Below are 26,443 nucleotides of genomic sequence, written 5' to 3' on the forward strand. Positions count from 1 at the left end.
ATACGGCCTTCGCCTTATATAAAAGGCAGTGTTAAGTCACTTAACATGACTTAATGCTGCGTTGAGAATAAGGCACCGTTTCACTCTATACTTAGGGTAAAGGTGGAGGGCAGTGGTGTTGCGGTGGCCATTCCATTGCAACAGCAATTGAATTTGATGTTTCCCCTATTTGCAAGGGTGGCAGAAAGATGGGGCTGCGCCAGAATTAGGTAAAAAAAACAAATCTGGTCATACCATGGTAAAACGAGGAGCAATGATTTGTTTTCCCTTGTTTCTGCTGTTTCTATGTGTGCTGTGTTGTGCAGCACACATAGAAAAAGACAAACGCCATTGATTATGTGCATGAAAATCTCCCTTCAGGCACTTAAAAATCATTTTTAAAAAATTAGTTGCAACTCCTATGTGTGGTGCATTCTGCAGCACACATAGAAGTTACAAAAAGCCATTTAAAATTGTTTATGTGCAGGAAGCAACACCACAATGGGGCAAGATTGCCTGCATTCGCGTTAGCAAGCTAAAATTAAACACTAGTGCAGGGTGAAATGCAGGGCTGCACAGTATTGTACTGAATATGGTGCAGCTCTGCGTTTCAGAAGTGTCAGAGTGCAGCGTTAAGTCAAGAAGGCTAAAGTCACACTCCATCACTTCATTATGAATATGGCCCTAAATGTTCTGTGGTATACATTTGTGCGACATACTGTTATGCATACTCATCGATATCCTCCTAGTGCCTTTTATGAGCTTGTAAAATGTACACTGAACTGTTGCATTGCTGAATTCCAGTCTACTGATTGATTGCTTTACCTGTAGTCCTGTAGTCAAAATCCCTCTTGCAGCTACATTAATGTTATTTTTATTTCTATTATTATCATATAGTTTAGGCTTATTCTGTCCATGCCTTCACCAGCTAACTCCTTCTTCTTTTGTGCTCTTGATGTTTTCTGATGGTACCAACATTTTTTCTTCCAATAATATTATGCCTGTTGTTCATATCAGGCCTGAACAGAATGATATAGCACTTTGGAAAGAATATGCAGCCAAGCAGTCCAGCACTGGAGCACAAGATGGCAAACACCTCCACCGCCACCATGTACTTCCCTTGTGTGCTCAGGTACGCTGGGATGAAGGAGATCCACACACTGACAAACACCACCATACTGAAGGTGATCAGCTTGGCCTCGTTGAAGCTTCCGGGGAGATCCCTTGAGACAAAGGCCACTACAAAGCTGACTGTGGCTAGGAGGCCCATGTATCCCAGCATCCAGTAGAAAAAATGTTTGCCTTCATTACATTCGACAATTATCTTTTCATTATACGACAAGAGGTCAGGCTCTGGAAATGGAGGGGATTTCGCCAACCAAAGAGCACAAATAACAACTTGTATCAGAGAGCAAAGAGAGACTATACAACTTGGAGTTTTTCCTCCCAACAACTTCCTCGCCGGGCTGTTGGGGAGTTTGGCTTTAAAGGCAATAACAGTAAGGATAGTCTTTGCGAGGACCATGGAGACACTGATGGAAAAAATAATACCAAAGATAGTTTGACGCAGCATGCAGGACAGTTTTGTGGGTCGACCGATGAATATGAAGGAACAGAGGAAACAGAGCTTCAAGAAGAGGAGGAGCAGGTAACTGAGCCTTCGGTTGTTGGCTTTGACGATAGGAGTGGAACCGTATTTAAGAAAGATTGCTAGTACGCAAGCAGCTGTGAGAGCCAAGAAGGCAGCAGCGAAGGAGAGTGTAAGTCCAAGGGGCTCATCAAAAGAAAGGAATTCTATCACTTTAGGGATGCACTGGTCATGTTTACTACTGGGCCATTGGTCATCTGGACATTTCATACATTCTTCTGTATCTGAAGAGAAAAAAGGTTATAAGTTATAAGAGTCCTTTATGAAGTGAAGTACACATTTATCTTTTGTATTGCTTTATCAATGGTTATTTATTTTAGAAATACGTTTCACATAGGAAGCTCTTTGAATGTTTTACTCACACACATTTGATATCAAGGATGTCAGTAGGAAATCTCCCATTAATGTGCACATGCTTTGGAATATTCAGGTTTAATTTTTATCCAGACTCAGGCAATTTGGATTTGAAAGTTGTTTCTTTAGATGTCTGCCCAAATAGAGAAGTTTAGAAATAGGTGTATTTAGCACAATATTTGACAGCGAGTGACTTCATCGGGGTGGGATCAGGTAAATGGAACCCCTCACGTTTATATGGTCAAACAAGTGGTAAGTGAAGGTGGCAAGTCATGTGAAAGTGTGTAGGTAGAAAGAAAACATGCAGTATATTCAGAATGGTAAACTTTAATTACAAGCTTGGATTTGGATATCTCACTCTATAAAAGCTTAGGTAATTAAAACCATTGCTCTTTATATAATTAACTTTTTGCTGGTGAGATGAGAATATAATTCCCTCTACATTGGTAGTGTCGATCGCTCGTCTTCATCAGAAAATTAACACAGTCATTATGAAAACCTATTGACAACAACTTTATTCTCAGCATTTTCTACTGGGTGGAAAACTTTGGGGAATGACTGGCAAGCGTGAAGGAGTCCTGCTTGAAGGGGTAGGATCTGTGACCCATGATAGTGTTAGTAACATGTAGTTCTAAAATTTTCACCTCATGTTTCTTTAAACAATAATGTCTTTTGTACAGTAGTAGTCTTTATAATATGTTTTTTGCTCCTGTCAAGTCTGAACAGTTTAATATAACAGGAAAGAATATGCAACCCTGCCCTAGAGCACAGGATAGAAACCACCTCCACGACCCCCATGTATATCTTCTGTGAGCTCAGTTGCATAAGGATAAAGTAGAACCACACACTTACAAACACAAGTGTACTGGTCTACAATTCTTCTGTATGTGGTGGTTGCTTCCAGATTCTAATAAGTTGGATTAGAACAGGAATGGTGGAGGTTTTTAAGTACTTCCGGCAAAAAAGAAATATCCTTTATATTGTTCTCCCAATAGAATGATGTTAAGGCTTTTTGTCAAAACTTTTACTGAAATTTGTTAACACAATAAGGAGGAATCCTAATGTTGCTGTTCCCATTAGGAAGTGTCAAATGCATCCAGCATAAGAGACATTTCAGCTACACAATCATCAGGGGTTTAACAGATGCCTCAATACAGTGTTGGAGCTAATTTGGTTCAGGTGCTTATCTAATTTGTCTTTTAAGACTAAAATATAGTGGAAATAATACAATTTAACAAATGTATCTATTTTGGATTACATACATTTTGGAATAGTCCACCTTCAACAATATTTATAGAAGCAACCATTGGCTAAGTCAGCAGTCTTGCTAAATTGGAAAGTGTATCACAAAGTGATCATAGAATGTGTCTTTGTAAAGAGCAGAGCCACCACACTCAATTAGTAAACACGTATGTATAGGAAACAGAAACACAGTTAAGCAAAAACCAAATACAATGAAAAGCAACCTAAGAGAATGCATAGCAAATATTGCAAGTCAAAAGGTTCTTGGAAAATATATGAAAATGAAGATGTATGTAAGCAAAAAAATGAAGACCTAATTGATAAATTAGATAGCTGTCATGAATGTTTACAATTCTCTCAGACCTGGCTTTTTCCCTAATACCAATGGCAACATTATTCCAAAACAGTGTCTTTTATTGTGTCTTTGTGTTAGCCTTAAATTTACATGCTAGGGACCAGGTGATGCATATTTGCAGTGTTCCATTGTGTGAAATCACTGTTCATTCTATCTATCTATCTATCTATCTATCTATCTATCTATCTATCTATCTATCTATCTATCTATCTATCTATCTATCTATCTATCTATCTATCTATCTATCTATCTATCTATCTATCTATCTATCTATCTATCTATCTATCTATCTATCTATCTATCTATCTATCGATCGATCTATCTATCTATCTATCTATCTATCTATCTATCTATCTATCTATCTATCTATCTATCTACCTATCTATCTATCTATCTATCTATTCTATTCTTTATTCTATCAGAGTTGGGGACGTGGTATTCCTCACCTTCTGTTTGCCACTCTGAAAATGATAAAATTGCACAGTGCACCCTGCCCACTCATATTGCATCACTTGACCATGGTATCCATAGCAGAGCTGCAGCTCAGCAACCAGGAGCACTTTGTTTTCCCAATAATGGAACCAAGAGGCTTATTTACTAAGCTTTCACAGAGAGCAGAGCAACAAGCAAAGTTGCTGCACTGTGTTGCATGAAAGGAAAAGGGCAGACATGCTTCACATTTACTGAGATATGGAGCATTTCTCCTCTTTCTTTGCGCTTGCCCACTTCAGGCAACCTAGCGCCAATGCAGGGACCCTTGCACCATGGTGCAAGAGAACTGCATTGCAAAGAGAATTGTTTTTGAGCAGGAAGGTATACCTTCCCACACCAAAAACAATCTCTCTTTTGAGGGAAATCAAATCAAATATAACTTTATTCGGTTAAGTCCTTTAGGGTCTCTACCCCACCCTTCATTTCGAAGGAATGTCCCGTTGAACAAGGAGTTCCTCAGGGGTCGGCTCTTAGCCCGACCCTGTTCAATGTATATGTCCTCCCACTGGCAGAGGTAGCTAGGAAACATGGACTCACATTGGTGTCCTACGCTGACGACACCCAGCTGGTGGTGGCTGTAAAAGACGATAATGGCCTGAGTGCCATGAACTTTAGGCAAACCCTCAGTGACATCACCAGCTGGATGTCAGCAAACTACCTCCAATTAAACGCCGGTAAAACGGAGGTTCTGCTTCTAAGCAAAGACATTTCGGTCTGGGGCAATAATTGGTGGCCTGAAACCTTAGACCAACCGCCTGTCCCCAAGAAGGTGGTAAAAAACCTAGGAGTTTGGGTGGACTCTGCTCTGAACTTTACCCACCACACAAAAATAGTCGCCGCCACATGTTTCGGGATTCTTCGAAACCTTCGGCCCATCCTAAAATTCTTCGACCACTAAACCCGCCAAGTGATAGTACAGTCGGCTATTTTATCACGGCTGGACTACGCTAGTTCACTTCTGCTGGGAACTAACGTAGCTGAGAAAATGAGACTACAAAGAGTCCAAAACGCCGCTGCAAGAGCTCTTAAAGGGCTACCCCGGCACAAATAGGTCTCCTCCACCCTCAGGAACCTACACTGGCTACCTGTTGAAAAGAGGATTCATTTTAAAACTCTCTGTCTTGCTTTTAAAATTTTGAAACTCTCCTCACCACCTATGTTATGTCCTCTGCTCTCACCCTACGTCCCTAGGCGGTCCCTTCTGTCAGAAGGTCAGAACTTGGTCATTATCCCCCGCATCAAGTTATCCAGAATGGGCGGCCGCTCGTTTGGATACTTAGCCGCCAAACTTTGGAATGGACTTCCAGCCCAAATCCGCGCAATGAATGACCTTTTATCCTTTCTCAAAGCTATAAAAACCCACCTTTTTAACTAGTTATGTTATAATCACCTCTGGACTTCCTGCAATTCCATCTTGCTGTCCCTTGGACATAGGCAGCTAGCGCCGGGACGCCCCTTGGCTGGGGCAGCCATGCGCTATACAAGCACATCTAACATAACATAACATAACATAACATGTTAAAACCATCAAAGTGCATGACACAGAGCATTATAATTCAAAACACTACATTAATACATAATTCTTACGCCATGACAATATAATGAATGAACCATATATATTAGACAGTCCTACACAATTCCTCTGGAGTTAAATAAATATATAAATATAAATTTGACCTAATAAAGAATTTGCAATTTACATAAAAAAAGTTTTAAAAGATACATAATGATAAGTAAATAGCTCCATATAAAACACAGTCCACTACAAAATTCCATGAGCCTGTTCCTGCATCTGATTGCACTTAATTTATAGCTTGCAACCCCAAAACACACCATAGGTGATGCCATCATGTGCAAGTACGCCAGCGCTGGCCTACCTTGTTCAAAATGTTGGCCTTTTAGGAGGGGGATAATACATTTCCTACATAATGATACATAAAAATCACAGAAAAATATAACGTGGAGAATATTCTGTTCAGAGAAGTTGTCACAAGGACAGGGACTTAACGACCCTTCTTTAAAAAACCCTCTATTGAATGCCAGTAGCCAAGGAACTATATTATGCTTAAATCTAGTTAAAGCAAATACATGGAAAAGTTTATTTATATAAGATAAATACGGTTGCAACTGTCTACCTAAGCTCAACGTGACAGAACTTCTCACTGTAGGTTTTACTAATTCCCTTTCCTCCATAATCAACATTGATCCATCCAAAAACTGCTGTTTCAAGTCTCTGATGACTGACTAACCCAGAGCTCTGGGGGTCAAAAAAAGGTCAGGACAGCCAAGAGAATACATCCGAGACTTAATGTAACGTATCCAAGGTATATTTAGTCACTTGTCTAACGAGGTGCAGTCTCGGATGATCAACTGGTTTAGGTTAGGGGATGGTTGGGCCCAAATTCTCAACCAGCACAGTAGAGGGGCAACCACAATCTGGTCTAAAATAAAACCAGCTCCTAGATCCTCATGCAGATTAAAAACAGGGGTAGAGGCTGGACCGACAGCAGTCTACGGAAGAAGGTGGTTTCCATGACCTGAATTGCACCAGTCTCTATGTATCCCCATATTTCACTCCCATAGGTCACTATAGGGATACACTTGGAGTTATAATTTTTTTTTTTTATTCTACAATAGCCCCTGATGCTCTAGCTAGTGTGTTTCTTTTATTTAGGCGTTGCGTTAACCATGTGCGCCTATGGTCAAAAAGAACCCCCAGGTATGGGAAGGCGGGGATCTTAGTTAATTCCCTATTCTTACAATAGAATTTAGCCTTCCTTGCTCTACCAGAGCCAATCGACATAGAGTGTGACTTTTTTAAAATTTGTGACCAAATCCAGAGAGTCCAAAAAATCAATAAAACAATCGAAAAGAAGTTGCTGCCCTCTTGAAGTCCTAGCCACCAAAACCGCTTTGTCCGCATAGAGCAATGCAGGGATCATTTTTGTACCCGCTCTTGGGATGTCTTTACAGCTGGAAATCAAGGCCGCCCCTAGTTTATTGATATAGAGTGTAAACAACAGGGGTGCTAAAATGCACCCCTGTCTCACCCCTCTTTTGACGGCCCAGGAATCTGTGAGGCTACCATCTTGATTGTAGCGCACTGCGGCTGTGGAGTTCTGATGAATGGCCGACAAGAAGGAAATCACATCTGCATCTAAACCAATGCTATGCAGGGTCGCCCACAATTTGGATCGATTGACAAGGTCAAAAGCTGAGGATAGATCCATAAAGCCAAATGGGGATCCCCTTGCTTTGCGACCGTGTACTTTCCGATTATTAAATGAAGATTAAGACATTGACCCAAAGTACCTTTGCCTGCCTAAAACCATATTGGAGATCTGAGATAATGCTGTTTTGATCTAACCAATCCGTTAGACGGGCTAGGACGACTTTCCCCATAATTTTGGCCGCGGAGTCCAAGAGTGAACTAGGCCTATAACATGCCGGATCATCTCTGGCTCACTTTTAAAAATTGGAATTATCACCGCTTTGGCCCATGACAGGGGAAAGCCGACTTGGGAGGCTGCATTAAAAACACGAGTTAAGATTTTTGCCCATAAAATAGGATCTGCTCTATAAAGATCAGCCGGGACACCGTCAGGTCCCAGGGCATTTCCCCTTGATGTTAACACAATCGCCTCTGTAACTTCATCCATGGTAAAAGACAGAGGATTCGGAGCGCAACCGCTGCCAACTGACCATAGCAACAAACCATGACTCATAACACTATAAACCCTCCCAAAATGTTGGATCCACTTCTCAGGGGGGATGAGACAGTCTACAACGGCATTAGATGGTTCATCAAATATGGGACTATTAACCACGCTCCAAAATCTTGTGCTGTTTGTCAGCACACTAGCTTGACTGAGCTCATCCCAGGCCATATCTCTTAGTTGTTTCTTCCTACCATTTATTGCAACTTTGTAGGCCCTCCTGGCGTGCTTAATCCTGTCAACGGATCTTGGTTTCCCCTTGAGCTCCTCCAAGAGTGCTTTATGGGCACTCGAACAGGTATCGTCAAACCATTTTTTAGGTCTTGGAGGCCTAGATTTACAGGGCACCGTTAGGTTAGCCGCTACTTGCCTTGTAATGTGATCAACCGCACCTAGCACTAATGATGGATTAGAATCCTCCCTCATACAGATACCAAAATCCTCTGCTCAGTCAATAATTAAATTTTCAATAAAACTGTCAGGGGGTTTGATTCCCATCTTAGCCTCCGGGATTGATCTTTTGGGGCAATGTTAGAGTTAGTTATGTGGGTCATGGGCCTAGCTTTATCAGTAACAAAAATCTTAATAGTTAATGTGGGTGAGTTATGATCGCTTAGGCAATTATATGTTACACCAAGTGTGCCTACCATGTCCGTCATAGAAAAAGAGACTAGAATAAAATCAACGGTGCTCTGGCGGCCCCGTCCAATATATGTAGGTATAGGGGATGAGGTGTCCGGCTGAGTTGGGCAGATCAAGTTATTGGTTGATAAGAGACTCTCTAGAAAGATCCCAGCAAGAGTATGTTCAAAAATGCGTTAGATCCGACGGGCCATACTCCTCATCTAATTTTGATAAACAATTAGTGGGACAAAGATGGGTATTAAAATCTCCCAGGACTAATATATAATATTACATATGAACCTTTGTTTCGTAATCAGACAAAAGGGTGGTTAAAGATCTTAAATGCTCTTAATCATCACTTCTAGTAAAAGAATTAACCACTAATAGGGTCGGTACATTTTTCCCTGTTAATTTTACTGCCAAGATGTTGGGAGAGCATGTGTCTATTTGCTCAGCTTTGTATGATAATTTAAGATTAAATATCAGCAATAGCCCCCCACTAGCTCTCTCCATAGAAGACGATATGGCATGTTTACAAAACATTGAGAACCCGTCCAAGAAATACTGGGGCATATTATCAAGGGGGTTTATCTCCGCTTTTTTGGCTTTAAAAGCCAAGAAAGCGGAGAAAGTGTCACTAACACCAGTTAGCGACAGCTAGTAGGAGATAGCGACCATCTTGGGCCCCGCTTTGCATGTCAGTGAAATTTATCACTAATGACATGCAAAGTGGGCGTGCCAAGATGTTAGCGACTGGAAACAGTCGCTAACATCGCTATCTCCTATTACCAACTTTTGGAGATATTCGCGCTAAGAGCGAATATCTCCGAAAGCTAACACCTGCCCCTGAGCAGTTCTTAGCCATGTTATCCAGTGGTAGGTGGATAACATGGCTAAGCGCATTAGCTCGGTAATGCATGAATATCGCTGACTTTTCAGCGATATTCATGCATTTCGGCCGATTTTTATCGCTTAGGAATATACCTTGATAATAGCAAGGCTCCTAAGCGATAAAAATCGCCGCAGCTCAGCGATAAAAATATTGCCGCTAAGCCAACATAGCGATAATTATTGCTAGTTGTTGGTAATATGCCCCACTATTGCTTGGAATCCCATGTTTCCTGTAGGGCTATAATATGGAAACTAGCAAGATACTGCACCCAATTACTGTCTCCCCTTTTGGTCCTAAGCCCTGCTATGTTCCATGATAAAACCTTTAAAAAAGCTCCCCTGGGTGAACACCAAGTGAAGTTGATGTTAGGGTTAAGGGAGCCAAGCAGGGTGGAACAAGACTCAACAGTCGAGGGGGTAATTACTGTTGAAAGACTAGGGACAGGGATTGATGTTACTTCATCAGCCCTTTCCCCTGAATTTAATGTGTGCACTGTGGCTGTACTGGAGGTATTCAGTCAGTCTTAGGTGTCTAAACCGGACAAAGGCTCAAGCATGTTCATAAGCGGCGTGAGTAAAACTCTCTCCCTCTGGGTTCTCACTGGGTTTTTATACAAAAATACAAGTGGAAGTGCCCAAATAGATGTGGCAGATAATGGCCAATGATCCTGGTCTTTAGGATCATCTGGGCAACTACTGGACTTCGAAAGTTGCCAACCACACAGTCCCCCTCTATATTCTTTGTGGACTGCCCCCCCCACGCGACTCTATGCACCATTATGATATTGTTAGTCATGACTACCCTAAAGCCTTTATGTCTAGGTAGCCAGTCAACAGTTTTGTTACTCCATTGGGTCCAAGATTCAGTTTGGTCAGGTCTTAGCGAGGGGACGCCAGCCAGGGCCACAACAAGGGGACAAGCCGCTGGTGGCAGATTTAGAATATCAAATGCTGGCTTGGTACTCACATGATGTAGGGGTCTAGAACCGTCTCTATGTTGGGCTGGTTCAGCTGATAATGCCCTTTGTGGAACATCTGGCGTGGGCAAGATCTGAGCACCTAATCGAGCCACATTTGCCTGCCCGCCCATCCCTAAGAAACCTGAACACAGTTGTGGGTTGGCCCCCTAGAGCTGGCAAGACATGCAGCAAACACACAGACTGTCTGTGCGCATATCGTCCGCACCGCTTCCCACCACCCCATAGACCATGTCCTTATTTTGAGTTTCAGCAAGGCCACTAGTATTTGGCCGACCGGGGACCACTGAACCCGAAATCCCCCTACAACATTACTATGTGCCCTGGTCATCTGTTGGAGGTGGGATCATTTGTCCTCAATCTCCCCTAGTTTATTCCAGAAGGGTGCTAAAAGTACAGTAATTAGGGTCTCCAGGCGTTTCCAGTAGTCAGGATTGCCTCCATGATCCACCAATGATGACATATCAGAATTCACAGCAAAAGGAGCACCATTGTCGGGTCTCAGGGACGACTTCCTTCTTGCTCCCAGGGTTTGCTGTTTAGACTTTTCTTTAATATTCGCTTTGGATCTCAATACAACTCTATCCCTTGTGCGCTTGGCGGGTGGGTCCGCAATTCCTCCCTCAATGTTAGTGCCAGGCCCCGATTTAATTACACTTTCCACCCCTTCATTAGCTTTAGCAGGTCTTTTAGATCTGGTAACTCGGTCCCCTCTATCTACCCAGATTGAATTCATAGAAGGTGCCTGGGGTAACACAGAAACAGCGGGAGTATCATGATCAAGCACTTGCAGAAAACCCACCTTAACCCCGTAGGGACTAAATCTAGGGGAATGGGTGGTGTCCACAACAATCAAATTCACCACCTCTGGAGTCCCTAAATCAGGAATTAGGGCCATACCAGGCATGCATGCCGCGCCTGCTTCAGCTGCCTCTGTACTCGGGATCAGGGTACTTTGCGGGACAACTTCTGGGGATTTAGCTGTTCTAATAGCCCCAGGGATTAATTTTTTGGACACACATATGACCCTAAAGCGTGTCTTTTCTCTGTTATCTGAATTTCATTCTGAAAAACAGATTCAGCCCTTGATAGGAATGCATCTAACGTGCCTAACACACCACCCCCCACCTTCGGCCTGGTAACTTTCCGTTTTGTGGCCATTAAAAAAAAACAGATAAACCAATCAATATCAATAAATTACTAAATGAGTATCAATTGAAGTCTGGGTTTAATCCATCACCGTTCTTTAGCCCACTCTGCCACCCCAGTTCAGACATGTCTATATGCAAATCAGTCTGACCCTGTGCCTCATGGGAACAGTCCAGCCCGAACAGCCAAGCCATGTCTTCCCTGGACCGGAAACAAGCTTCCAAGGACCGGTTTCTGGCATTCCAGCCGTCTTCAGCCCGGCTTGCTTGAATCCAATGGCAAAGTGAGCAAGGGACTCACGTCTGAGCATACCCTGCCACACTTATGGTGGCCAAAAGCGGTACAAAAGGGGGTGGTGATGGACGGAGCATCTGAATGAATCAAACACTCACACCCAGTCAAAAGATCTGGGTTTAATCCATCACCGTTCTTTAGCCCACTCTGCCACCCCAGTTCAGACATGGCTATATGCAAATCAGTCTGACCCTGTGCCTCATGGGAACAGTCGAGCCCGAACTGCCAAGCCATGTCTTCCCTGGACCAGAAACAAGCTTCCGAGGACCGGTTTCTGGCATTCCAGCCGTCTTCAGCCCGGCTTGCTTGAATCCAGTGGCAAAGTGAGCAAGGGACTCATGTCTGAGCATACCCTGCCACACTTATGGTGGCCAAAAGCGGTACAAAAGGGGGTGGTGATGGACGGAGCATCTGAATGAATCAAACACTCACACCCAGTCAAAAGATCTGGGTTTAATCCATCACCGTTCTTTAGCCCACTCTGCCACCCCAGTTCAGACATGGCTATATGCAAATCAGTCTGACCCTGTGCCTCATGGGAACAGTCCAGCCCGAACTGCCAAGCCATGTCTTCCCTGGACCGGAAACAAGCTTCCGAGGACCGGTTTCTGGCATTCCAGCCGTCTTCAGCCCGGCTTGCTTGAATCCAGTGGCAAAGTGAGCAAGGGACTCACGTCTGAGCATACCCTGCCACACTTATGGTGGCCAAAAGCGGTACAAAAGGGGGTGGTGATGGACGGAGCATCTGAATGAATCAAACACTCACACCCAGTCAAAAGATCTGGGTTTAATCCATCACCGTTCTTTAGCCCACTCTGCCACCCCAGTTCAGACATGGCTATATGCAAATCAGCCTGACCCTGTGCCTCATGGGAACAGTCCAGCCCGAACTGCCAAGCCATGTCTTCCCTGGACTGGAAACAAGCTTCTGAGGACCGGTTTCTGGCATTCCAGCCGTCTTCAGCCCGGCTTGCTTGAATCCAGTGGCAAAGTGAGCAAGGGACTCACGTCTGAGCATACCCTGCCACACTTATGGTGGCCAAAAGCGGTACAAAAGGGGGTGGTGATGGACGAAGCATCTGAATGAATCAAACACTCACACCCAGTCAAAAGATCTGGTTTTAATCCATCACCGTTCTTTATCCCACTCTGCCACCCCAGTTCAGACATGGCTATATGCAAATCAGTCTGACCCTGTGCCTCATGGGAACAGTCCAGCCTGAACTGCCAAGCCATGTCTTCCCTGGACCGGAAACAAGCTTCCGAGGACCGGTTTCTGGCATTCCAGCCATCTTCAGCCCGGCTTGCTTGAATCCAGAGGCAAAGTGAGCAAGGGACTCACGTCTGAGCATACCCTGCCACACTTATGGTGGCCAAAAGCCTTGAGAGTGCTGAAAGTCCGAATTGAAGGGGGGTGGCCCTGCCCTGCCTACTCCTGGCTACGACGGGCATGGACGGGCCCGCCCTTGGCTCGGGCTTCGCCCAGCACCGCCCGCGCGCGTCCCGCAAAGCGATGTTCCTTATGAGCGCCTCCTGGTGCTTCTCTGACGCGGTGGCGGCCTGCACGCCGTGATGGTTGCCCGGATATGTGGTCCGCTGACTCGTTGCGGCCCCCCAGAACCCCCGGTAAGCAGCAAATGACAGTCGGCAACAAAAGGGCCTTACAGGACTGTGTCCCTTGGCACAGTTGCAGCAGAGCTCCCGCTCCAGCTGGTACTCGATGCTCCTTATTAGCGCGTCCTGGCGCTTCTCTGACACGGTGGCGGCATATGCGCAGCAAGGGTTGCCGGGATATGTGGTCCGCTGACTCGTGGCGGTGGCGGCCCCCCCGTTGTTTCCATTTGATGAGAGAGATGTCTGTAGAGTGCTCAAACAACAGAATACAATCTAAGGGGGCGTGGCTACGTAGCACTGCAGTACGGCTGCCTGTTGAAGGGGCTCTGCAGGTACGGCACGCACGTTTGGAAAATACCATTGTTAGACCACTGGAAAGTTTGCTGAGCCACGGTGCGGAGTTGCGGCTGTACCTACTGCACCTGGTGTGCAAGTTTCTCAGACATCGGCAGGGAGCAGACAGAGCTGCTCGACAGCAAGATGCGGCGGCTGAGGTGGGGAGCAAATGGCTGCCAAGCATCCGCAGACGAGAGTGTAGCCCGCCCGCCTTGCCGCCTGGTCTGAGGTGAGACAGAGAGGCCGCTGCTGTGGCTAGCAGAAGACCTGCATCTGCCCTACTGCAACCGACTGATCCCGGCTGGGCCGCGTTTCCTGTGAGACCTGAAGACCGCTGTTGCTGGCCTGCACTGATCTGGGACGCGGATTGGCTCCCGATGTAGGCTGAATGGCTCGGCCCAAGATCCAGCTGCTAGATATGCTGTACCTACCTGCTGATCGGTGTGCCACCTTTGGATGGGGTAGGCGCCTGCTGGTGTAGCTTGGCTCGCCCTGTTTTGATACTGCGCCTTGAGGCCCAGAATATGCAGGCTACATTAGCCCGGCGGGGACTTGGTGCCTAGGCATGGTTTGGGATGCGCGGGCGGAGGTGCGAACGGGGGCTTGCCACTAGCAAGTAGCCGGCTCTAGAAGTATGGGGTGGGGGGGTCGGGTGGCGGGTTGTGTCCTACCAGTGCGGCTCCGGGCTTGTCTGCCCACAAGTGGGTGGACTGAGCGGAGGATTGCGTGATTTGGGAGGGAGCCCCTACATGCTTCCTCCTGGTCATCACTAGGTCTGTTGACCTGATCTATTTCTCAGCTATAGCTGAGGGACCCCTCTGCTGACCTAGTGCCCCTGGCTCAGTGCACTGTGGTCATCCACCTTGGCTAATGGTTGTTGTGATGGTTTAACAAAGATTCTGGACTCTGTCTGTGCCTGGCTCCTCATCCACTGAGGTGGCAAAGGGCATAAGGGTGTTATCTACAGGGCTTGAGTTTTACCAGCTGACGCATACTGACTTCGTGGAGGTTCCTGCGGCCCGTTGACTGTATTCACAAATTTATCCCACCGTGGTTGGGGGTTATTAACTTCACGGCCCAGCATCCAAAACGGTGGTCTGTATGCTAATATTGGCAAGACAGACAGCCCAAGATCCCCTTTGAGAGCAAACGCCAGACGCGCAATATGGACTCGGCTGTAGAGCAGAGCGCTGCCGGTATGAGTGCAGATGTATCTGATGCCCTGGAGGAGGACATGCGTTCTATTTTACTCGATGTCCGATCAGGTCTTAAAACAATAGATGGTAAAATAGACGCCCTAACATCTGGATTAAATGCCGTTAAGAAAAAAGTTAAAATGCCTAAACTCGATAAGATACGCTTGAAAATAGGCTATCCGATACACAAGATTCCAACTCCGCAGGTTTCGAGCATGGAAAAAGTCCTTGAAATGATAACAGCTAAGAATGAGGATTTGGAGGTGCGTTCCCGCCAGAACAACCTCCGCATAGCGGGCCTGCCGGAACCCACAGCTATTCAGAAAATGGAAGCCTTCATCACAGACTTGCTACAAGAACTCTTTGGCGCTGTATTATCCAAGGTCATGATTGTGGAGATGGCCCACCGTTCGCTGGGCTCAAGGCTGATCCCAGGGGCACCAACGCGTCTGATCATAGCCCGATTGCGCAATTACGCTGACAAAGATGCCATATTGAAAGAGGTGCGGGCCAAAAGTCCAATCGTCCATTATGGAAAAACACTGTTGTTCTTCCCCCACTATACCCCCATGGTGCAGGCGGTGTGTAGGGAATTTCAATTAACTAAACACATGCTGCAGAACTCTTCCATACCATATGCCATGCTTTACCCTGCTCAACTGAAAATTACCCACGAATGCCAAGCCTATTTCTTCACTGATGCGAAGTCAGCCCTCAAATTTGTCAAGCATATTTGTCCCAAACACTCTTCAAAAGGTCAGCTGAGTGCTGAAATGGGCACAGATACACTTGATGAGAATAGGAAACAAATGTGGAATCACACTGCTTCACCTCCCAGCAGGTTCGCCCCTAAGCATCATGGTCAATGCAGTTCGCCAAGTGTGTGTACTTGCAAAGTCTCTCGAGTGTTTCACCAGGTAGGTGCAGATTGGTGCTGGCCATCTCTAAACACGTGTTTCTGGAATATTATCCGTCATCAGTAGAGATAAGGCAATTCAAATATAAGGGGCTGCTGAGCAGGCTTCCAAAATATTCTCGGTTCTCGACAACTCTCAAGACAACCAGGTGCCTCTCGACGAGCTTGTCAGCTCAAATGGCTCGAGGGAGCCTTTTAAACAGGAAACAAATACGGGATCACACTGCTTCATCTCCCAGCAGGTTTGCCCCTAGGCATCATGGTCAATATAGTTCGCTAACTGGGTGTACTTGCAAAGTCTCTCAAGTGTTTCAGCAGGTAGGTACATGTTGGTTCTGGCCTTCTCTAAACATGTGTTGCTGGATTTTTGTCAGTCATCAGTAGAGATTAGGCTAATCAATTGTAAGGGGTTGCTGAGCAGGCTACCAAAATTTTCTAGGTTCTCAGTAACTCTCAAGGGATGCAGGTGCCTCTCCACGAGCTCGTTTCTTCAAATGGCTTGAGGGAAACCTTTAAACAGGAAACAAATGTGGGATCACACTACTTCACCTCTCATCAGGTTCGCCGCTAGGCATCATGGTCAATGCAGTTCGCCAAGTGTGTGTACTTGCAAAGTCTCTCGAGTGTTTCACCAGGTAGGTGCAGATTGGTGCTGGCCATCTCTAAACACTTGTTTCTGGATTATTATCCGTCATCAGTAGAGATTGGGCAATTCAATTGTAAGGGGTTGCTGAGCAGGCTGCCAAAATATTCTCAGTAACTCTCGAGGCGCACAGGTGCCTCTCCACGGGCTCCTCAGCTCAAATGGCTCGAGGGAGTCTTTTAAACAAGAAAAAAATGTGGGATCACAATGCTTCACATCCCAGCAGGTTCGCCCCTAGGCATCAAAGTCAATGCAGTTCGCCAAGTGTGGGTACTTGCAAAGTCTCTTGGTGAACTGCATTGACCACAATGCTCAGGGGCGACCCGCTTGGAGGTGAAGCAGTGTGATCCCACATTGTGATGCGTTCTGCAGCCATATCACTGGTTTGGGCTGGCAAACAACCAAGGAGGTCGTTACTCGCCTGATAAGCAGAGGGGGCCTTGGAGCCCTGGACTTTGAACTATATGCTCTAAGTGCCGAGGCTCAATTTTGTCATTACTGGACTTACCCCGAATGAAATCAATACTGTGGAGGTGGTTCGCTGGGCTTGCTATATGCCACATCGGTGCCGCTGGGGAGACATCCCCATTTACCTTTCCTCCGTGATGGGGGTGCAGTAAGTAGGGCAAAACGCATGGGAATCACCACTATGGATGATCCCTACCCGAATGGCATCTTTTTGCCTAATCCAGCCAAGCGGGAGGGGGAGGCAGCCCCATTACAAGAGAAGCTCCTTTTCCACCAATCAAAGACGACCTATAAGGCACTACGTTATGTTATGTTATGTTATATGCTGTTTTATACCGCGCTCAATTACTACCGGAGTATCCTGGCGCGAATAGACCGCTGGGGAACCCGTCCTGGCTTTCCCTGTGAGATGGTCCCTACTAGGTATCTCCAAGGTGAAAACAGGCATCCCCTGCGTCTGTGAGGCGCCGTTGTAGAGATGAGGCAAGCTAATGCCCAGAGTTTCCGAGTGTGATCCCTGGTTAGAGTAGGCACCGAGGTGAGAAGTATCGAGTCCGCTGACCCTGGTCCACAACCCTGCCGCGTCAGGAATTGAACCCTGGTCCCGGGCCGTCCTCTGCTCCCGGGTCTGCCGCCTCTAACCAGTGAGCCACACCACTCCACACATCCTACTTACCCAACCCCCCTGCAACCCCGCACTCCCTACATAATCTATAAAGTACACCATCGCCATGCAGACTTGTCACTTGACTGTAGACTATCACACAAACGTGCACACCATATGCGGACCCTGGTGCGCTTACGCAATGGCGTCTAAACCTGGGAGGCATCCCTACAGACGAGCAGTGGGCCCATTGCTGCTCTCAGACAAAATATCTATCTCCAAACTATAAGTTTCTTCACACACTTTATAGGACGCCTCTACAACTATTCAAAATAACACTTAGAGACACCTCACATTGTTGGAAATGTAGACGGGAGGGTGACGCCTTCCTTCAAGTGGCCTGGGAGTGCCCCACAATCTCTGAATATTGGACGAAGGTATCTGAAACCAGCCGCACATTTACAGGCCAGCCCATTGCCCACACCCCCCCGGGTGCTGCTGTTGGGTGACGTAGCACAGACATATCTCGAATACCGTCGCTTAACGGCAATGATGTTTGTCCTTCGCAGACGCAGGCTCGCTATCCATTGGGAAGCCACTCGTAGCCCCGACATTAAGTACTGGCTGCACGACATAGCTTATTGTCAAGAGCAACTGCCACTTTACTGGGACCTCATGCCGACGGCATCCAGACAAAAAGACATCTGGGAACCTGTCACGAACTGGCTTTGTGCCCGTGAGGCTCCTCCAAACTCCACTGTATCACCACCCGCCATTCCAGCACCACACGAGGATCAGACTTCTGATTGATCAGGCAACCTCCTCCATATTGAGTTCTTGATGGATCTGAGACTACAGAATTGAACAGATATGCCTCTCATTATGCTCAGTATTCTCGCCATTTTTTTCATGTTTATCAGTCCAGACATTCCGATGCACGCACTGCTAATTTTCTCCCCTAATGAAATCCCCTGACTAACTATGAGGCTATTACGATAAGTGACTATGTACACTGTATAAATTATGTTACTGTCTTTCTTCCTTGCCATGTATGTCTACATTGTGTATGTTCTCTCCAATAAAATATAAATAAGAAAAAAAAAAGAATACAATCTGTCCAAGGGCAGTATTATTGACATTTAACAATAATTTAGATCGCTTCTGCTAAGATGGTATATATTAGAAGTGTAATACAAAGACACGTCTACATCTTTCAATAGTCTTTTTTATTCGAGATCTTATCACATTATTTATTGGACGGAAAACAAATAGGCAGAACTGGTAAGTGCCCCAAATCATCAGTGACTTCTTTAGTGAAGGCAACATCTAAGCAGCAGAAATCAGACCATAAACCTTCATTCCAAGCAGTGTTGTTGCAGCAGCGATGTGGACCCCCCATGCCCCATTCTGCCTATAACAGCCTACGCAGATGTTACGTCGTGGCCGATATACGCAGATAGGGGTAAAGGGAGAGATACATGATATGTTAAGTTACAGTCTAAGAGGACTATTCGCAAACTGTGTTTTGTAGTATGTTTGTAGAATTACAATTGCACAGCTAGCATACTGCAAAATGCTATTTTAAACCCAGTGTGTCGAGGTTCCATCGCCACCTCTCCTATCATTTTCTGTGCAGAGATGTCCACCTGAATTGGGAGTCTACAAACAAGTCAGCACACATTTTAGTAATACACTTGTAAGGGATACAGGTGAATGGTTGGAAAATGGGAAAAACTTTATGCAAAATGCGAGGGTTTAAGGAAGTAAGAGGGGTTCAAGGAGAGATGTGCACCCCCACAAAAGTAAGTAAGCCCATTCCTATATACAAACTGTAATTCAAAAATGACTACAGCTAGATTGACCGTATGGACATAACATAATACTTCTTAGAAATAATATTATAATAAATACATTTATCAAAGTAGTTAAAATATAATGACATTTAATTTAATGCTAAAATATTTTCTGAGAATAAAACATTTTATTTAAATCGTACTTTATTTAATAATCATTTTCTAAATTTAATACATAATGTAACATTAATTTTTTAATAAAAATTATTAAAGTCCTTTAAATAACTCACTTTTAATAATTTCTAATACACAATAACATACCAAAGTGTTTTTACTTTAGGTGGTATTTCCTATTATACAATGATAACATAAATACATTTAAATTTAATATAATAAAAAGTTGTTTTTAATGTTGTTGTACATTAGTGCTGGTTTAAATTAAAACATGCTGAGCCCAAACTAAGACAAAATCCTAACTTCACAACTTTTAGTACTCACAGTGGGCATTTAGGACTAGTAAAGTTATGGATCTTTAGTTTTACTACTCCTAAATGCTTTTGTGAATACCGAAAATCGTAAAGTTAGGATTTTATTTCAGATTACTTTTTTGAATCAGGCCCCTTCTGTCTTTTAAAATCCATTCTATTTAATGTGGCCACCGACCCTTAGCAAAATTAGTGATCTTCAATCAAATTCATTCACGTTTATTCTCCACAATAACGCATTACTTCACTTCCAAATGAGTGTGAAGCCACATTAAATTAAAGCATGAATAAATTCACATCAACCTTTTGGGGATTTTTATGAATTCAACAAGTAAATGGTCATAGTGACTTGCATCGAAAAACAACCACAAGCAAAGGGCTGATTATAAACACAAAAATATCTGGGTCAGGCTGTTTTCTGGGATAGAGTCACTAATACCAAAACCCTGGGCTATCCTGGCTCTTTGAAGATTCTCAATAAAATCACAGTTGTCCAAAGTTTCTAACCTTATAGAACAGCCTGTAAAAGCTAACTTCATCTTCGATGCTTGCTTTTCAAATCAGGATCTTTGGAAGGTCAACAGACATGTCCCAGGCCAGTCAACCTCCACACAGTACCCATGTGCTGCTGCTAATCTGCAAGGCTGTTCTTTAAAAATCTTTTCTGGCCCACTGGAACTTTTTATCTAGATAGACACTTGACTTTAAAAGATGGTCATCTGCAAGTTGCACCTTATTTAGCACTCTTGTACCCCAGGACCTCCAGTATGTGCTGCAACATCTGGGACAGGTTGACCTCCGGGGAACATGTATCATCATCAATATCTTGGGAAACGTCTGGCATCCAGGAATCTCTTGACAAAGTTGAAGGCTTGATTCCAAAGACAGTTGTGTGCCTCATTTTACTTTACAAGGCATGCTGGTAAAATCCCTTTTATCTGTGCACTTGTACTTTGATCCAGTGTACAGAGAGGACTCTGGTCAAGATGCCAATCTCACAAACCCCAGACAGCAGTTATGCATTTGTGGATTTTACAGCAGATTTAATCCTGTTCAAAACGTATTCGCTGTTTTGTGAATTTTAGTTATTGGTGTTTTCTTTTTGTAAGATTTTAATTAATCAAAATAAATAAAGTTTCTATGTCTATGGATTGGAAAAAAAGGACAACAACTTGTGTAAAGTTTCTAGGAAGGCTGGAAGTTCCAAAGTTGTGTGACCATCAGGTATAGCAATGCAAATCCTGATGAGTACAATTTCTTAACTCATGTGTAATATCTGCCATCAATGTGAGTGGACTCGTTTTACAGTTAGTGTACAAATACGTTTCTTCCCTAATGGAATTATGAAACCCACCATTTTACATTACCAGACTGATATCTGTGGATAAATCCTCAAGGCCAAGACATAGTGGCTGGCTGATTTAACAGTTTTGATAAACTTTTTCATTCTGTTTACGCTAGAGCATTAATGCTAAATTGGTATAAGTGGACACAGCAAGGATCTCTAGCTATATGGGTGAACTCCTGCCAGGACAGAACAGGACAGGCTGGTGGGCCTCCTAACATATACTAAATTACTGATTTTCACCTTTAGCTAATTTGAATGAATTTTTGTGCAGTCAGTACTGACTTTTGGATTAGTACAGTGCACACTGACAATATGGGGAGTCACTTTGTTTTTTTATGTATGGTTAATTTTGATGCTTTTCTCTACCTGGTGGTTTATATTATATGTTCAATTGAAAGACAAACTTTGTACCTTATGACAAATAAAGATGAAATATGAGCTCTCAAGGACTTGATATATTGTGGTATTTAACATGGCACAGTTTTCTTTGCTGTCTTTCCCTTTCAATATATTGTCAGTGTGGCCCTGCTTGTCTCTATTGAGGATTAAGATAAATGCATGTGAAAATGCAGATTTTTCCACAGTTTTAATGGAAGGAAAATCATGATTGTATTAAAGGCATGGGAGATAATACTATGCATCATCTCTTTTATTACCTCATACACATACACAACATCAACAAGAACACTGAATTAGAATAACAACAACACCTTAGAATCCTTAGAACAGGCATATATTCACTAAATGCACAACCATATTTCTAAATTTCTTGCTGTGAAAAAAAAATAATAATCTTCATATTAAACTGCAAATCCAACAGAAGCAAAACCATCTAAATTCTTGAAGCTCCTTATTGCAAAGCATCTTCTTAGCTTTGACCTGAACACACACAAAATCAAACACACCAGACAGCTGGGCACAATCAAGGGAGGGATAGTATTAGCCTCTGCGCCTTTAATAAAATCATGATTTTGTTCCCAATAAAACTGTTGAAAATCTGCTTTTTATGGCAAGTTCCAGGGGCCAATATTATCCATGTTCATAGCTCATTCAGTATCCTTTTTCCACAGGCTTAAAGTAAAATATTTTAATTGTTGAATTACTAGACCAATCTGTAGCCTTCATGATACTACTTAGTCTAAAACCTGTCAAAAAATTCTTACTAGCCATCGCCCCCTAGCTGTGAGTGCCTTAAAAATGCTTATATCAATACCTGCCATTTTCATCACCTCCTTATCCCACCTCGCCAAAGGAGATGATGACACAGCCTTTAAATGTTGCCTAAAAGAAATCAGTAACTGTGAACATCCTTGTTTTCTCAACCTCTCAGTGGATGAACATTTGTTGAAAATGTATTCTACATCAGGATTTCTCAGTATTACTCAAGCACTTTTGGTATACTTTAGTATAAAACAGACTATTCTGTAAATTCTCAAAATTAATCAATGGCCTTCTTAGGATCTGATTCTTCATTGACCATAAGAAACTGGTTTGATTACGCAATAGGGCTCTCATAGGTAATTATTGACCAGGGTGCAGGTAGAAAGCCCAGACTAAAATTAGAGACTCTTTGGCACCCAATTCAATACCTACCTGCAAATGCCTCCCTTGGGTGATATTGCTATTGTTTATCATACCTTTAAAAATTGGGCTGAATTCACAAACTTGTTATGTAATGTGCTTTTAGTGAAAGTTTGCATGAAGTACATACGCAAGATTTTATTTTGGTGTTGAGACTCTCACATGTTTGTTCCATTGTAATGCACAGAAATGAATGACTAATTTTAAGGAACACAAAGATAATCATGTGGAAAGTGTGCTAAGAATGTATTCACAATATAAATCATTTATTGGACATGCCAAGCTCATTTTCAGGAACCTTAAACAAGGGTATATTTTCTATAATTTTTCAAAAGTGTTGTTGGCATTCAAAAAGCACCAGAATTTGCTATTTTTATTTATATTCTGTTACTTGTATACTGGATTAACTACACTGGCATGCGTAATTCTTGTTTTTGGTCTATAGCTTAATATTTACCAGATAAGTTTTAATTGCATTTTACTCTTAAGCAATTGTTATTGTAGGTTAGATAGATATCCTTTATTGTTTGATTAATTAAAATCTTACAATAAAACAAATTCATTCAATAATCCATTATATACAGTTTGAATTGCAGCAATTCTTCAAAATTCGAGGCATCCTATTCGTGAATATTTTTGATAAAATTCTTTACAATGAGGTGAGAATAAATCAAATCAATAAACATTTTAAAAAGGAAGAAAATAAATTAGTTATTAATGTTATGTTTTCTGGAGTGCTACACCTTCGTTAAAATTTTTACCAAAGCCGAATTCATAAATATATCATCTGAGGAGAGACATAGGATCAATGCCTGTCTACAAGTTCCTCTTTCATTTCTCAGTTCAGAACAGAGACACAATAGGTGGATAATATTCTCCTTCCCAGATGTGCACAGCATACATACAGTGTCCTTTTTGTACTTTTTCCAAGGTGGTAGATGGTATAGTCCCGGCAATACACCAAAACGTGATTTGATAAAGATTTGCTTGTTTTTCAGCGACCATAGCATATTCAAGTATTGCTGTGCCATCTTTTTTTAAAAACCATTTATTATGGGCCATGCATGTTTTCTATTTGCAAAAGTGGCTTTATCGCTTATTAATGATAAATAATCTGTTATTTTATTGACAATTTTCTTAAATGATTCCTGAGTTATAGTAGAATCCCAAAAAGGCCTAACCTCAAATTCTTCTAAGGCTGCATCCAAATATTACCAGGCAGGTGATTTGCTATTGCCGCTAATTTCTCTCCAAATTAACTGGGACATTAAGTTGTCTTGGTCATTTTTTATTTAATACCAGACTTTAATTACATGTCCGTTTCGAGCATACAGCTGGTTATTTAGACCGAATTCCAGTCTGACTTGTGCTTGTGATGCGTTAGTGGGCAAATAGAAAAGCAATAATATAATCTGGTAGGTATTGAATATTGTGCTTGAGTAGAGTTATCTAGTTTTTTTATTTATTCCGTTTATATTCCACGAGCAAATTGTTATTATTTCACTATCGTTCGTTAGGTTTTTATATGTCTTGTGTTGTTTATTTTGTCATTGATTACCTTTCCCATGCAAGGTCTTTGTTATCCATTTATCATTTATCCCTCTAGTATTCACTGACTTTTTGTCAAGCAGTTGCTTTTCAACATCTAAGTTTATTTTTCCTTGCATATTTTTCAATACTGAGAAGACCGTGATGCCATTTCTTCCTTTTTCACCAGTTACCAGGTTGTCTGCTTTCAACAGTGGGGTGGGGTATTCCTTTGGTGTGACTTTGCTAATTATTATCCCCCAACTACGAAAAGTTTCTTGTTCGTTTATAATTTGTTCCACTATAGAGGGTGGTATTATGGTTATTATTGTTAGTGGCTGTGAACCATCAGGATTATGTGAGAAACCAACACATTCAATGTCACTGGATGACACGTTGGCTAATGAAGCTATTGATTTAAAGAGGCACAGGGGATTGCCTCTGTTCAACATATCTGACTGCCCGTGAGATTCATATACAGGTTTGAAAATTAGTTGTTCCGACCCTTTAATAGGCAATTCCCTTTCTGAGTTGTCTTCTGATTCCTGCTGGGCTTTATGTGTAACTGTTTTGTTCTCACCATGTCTTACTATAACTAAATGGTCCATTTTTGTTAGCTGACTTTTGTCCTCTATTTGATCTCTCTGTTAAATTTGTCGCACAGGTTCATGGTTTACTTTGTTCTTCGGTTGTAGCCAACTTGAGCAGGCGAGATTACAAGCTGGTTGATTTGAATTCCAGTTTGGAGTAGAGACTATATTACGATCCCCATGAGGTGATCTTTGCATTGGGTTACTGCTGTTTATTTGTTCTACTTCCTTTAAACCCTTTTTTTGTGTGCTCTGTTGGGTGTCTTCCCTGGCTATTTTTTCCTCACAGCAGTTGGCCTGCGGCTTTTCAATAGTCTTCTCTGGTTGAGTTTGATTCGTCACCTCGGTTTGATCATCGGGGGAAAGCACTATGGGGTCGCTTAAGGTTTCTTTGCCTTTGTGGATGTTCTTTTTTATGGAGGTTTTGACTAGTTTCGCAAAGGTATCAAAGTACTGGATGTTTGTTGTTGTTGCTGGTAAAGACTGATCCCTAACTTTATTGGGTTTTTGTTTTCCTGTGGTTTCCTCCGTATGCTATTTTTCACTTTTAGTCTCATTACGAGGCATTTCCGCTTGAAAGTGTAAATTTATTTAATTCTCTGTCTTAACTTTGTGTCTTGCTTTGGGTAATTTTTTCCTCTGTCTTTTTGTAATTGTAAACAATGTCAAGTCTACTGCTTAGTCCACTTGATCGTCAATTAGATTTCGTGCAAGTTGGACAGAAGGTTCACCTCCTGTTGTATTGTTTTTTACCCCTTGACTACTCAGGGTTTTTTGCAGGGAATAATCCATCCTGGGTATCTAAATCAGTTTGAGCTGTTAACTCCGTCGTTGTTGTAAAGTTACTTTCTACTCCTAAGCACATGCCTTCTTTATTTTTTGGTTTCTTAGTGTCTTTCAGTTAAAGGCTGGCTTTAACATCTTCCAATACAGTGTTAATGACTACCGGTATTGATGTTCATTTATTAATAATTGGTGCGCAGGAACATTCCAAATAAGTAGTTGATGTATCAGATTGTGCTCTAATTATCAGACTTTTTAGCTCAGCTAGCCTATGGTCTATTCCAGCCACCGCTTTTGCCATTGTGCCCAGTATTTCTATTTGAATGTCCATTTTATTCGACTAAAGTGTCAGTGCTTCAAGAGTTAGTGATGAAGTTTGATAAAAGATGTCCCAGATAGACCCCAAATCATGATTTTCTATGGTTTTAGTGTTTTGGACCCTCTGATGTTCCTGTTTGGTATCAAGAGAGTTTTTTGGATTCAAGTTGGTGTTTACAAGGAAGTTGGAGAATTCCGTTTCACCGGCCTCTGTGTAGTATTACGTCCTGTTATCGATATCAGGTTGAGCGGTTTCTGATTTTTTTGTCATGCCACCTGGAACTTGTATACTTTCTTCAGTTATTTCATTTGCCCAATTGCCAGTTGGTGGTATTTTTTTTTGCTTGACTGGTTGACTAGGTAATAGGTTGAGGGATTCGTTTCTCTGTTTAATCTGGTCTGAACAGTTTATTTCCAAATTTCTATCATCATTGTTGACTCTGGCAAAGGGCATAGATATGCTCTTTTATTCTAAGTTGGCTGCCCAGGATGCTTTCATCTAAATTTTTATCTAAGCTTT

The 26,443-nt window shown here is 42.9% G+C and overlaps 1 protein-coding gene across 1 annotated transcript in view; it reads right to left on the minus strand.

Annotated features, from left to right (window-relative positions):
- Positions 1 to 907: 907 nt before the first annotated feature.
- Positions 908 to 26,443, minus strand: part of LOC147693292 (vomeronasal type-2 receptor 26-like) — a 76,328-nt gene continuing 50,792 nt past the window's right edge. The window contains exon 4 of the mRNA XM_086935901.1: positions 908 to 1,851. Within this exon, the coding sequence (XP_086792027.1) occupies positions 908 to 1,851 (944 nt within the window). The remainder of the gene's footprint in view (positions 1,852 to 26,443) is intronic.

The sequence above is a fragment of the Lissotriton vulgaris genome, chromosome 8, assembly GCF_964263255.1.
Source record: "Lissotriton vulgaris chromosome 8, aLisVul1.2, whole genome shotgun sequence".
Lineage (NCBI taxonomy): Eukaryota > Metazoa > Chordata > Amphibia > Caudata > Salamandridae > Lissotriton > Lissotriton vulgaris.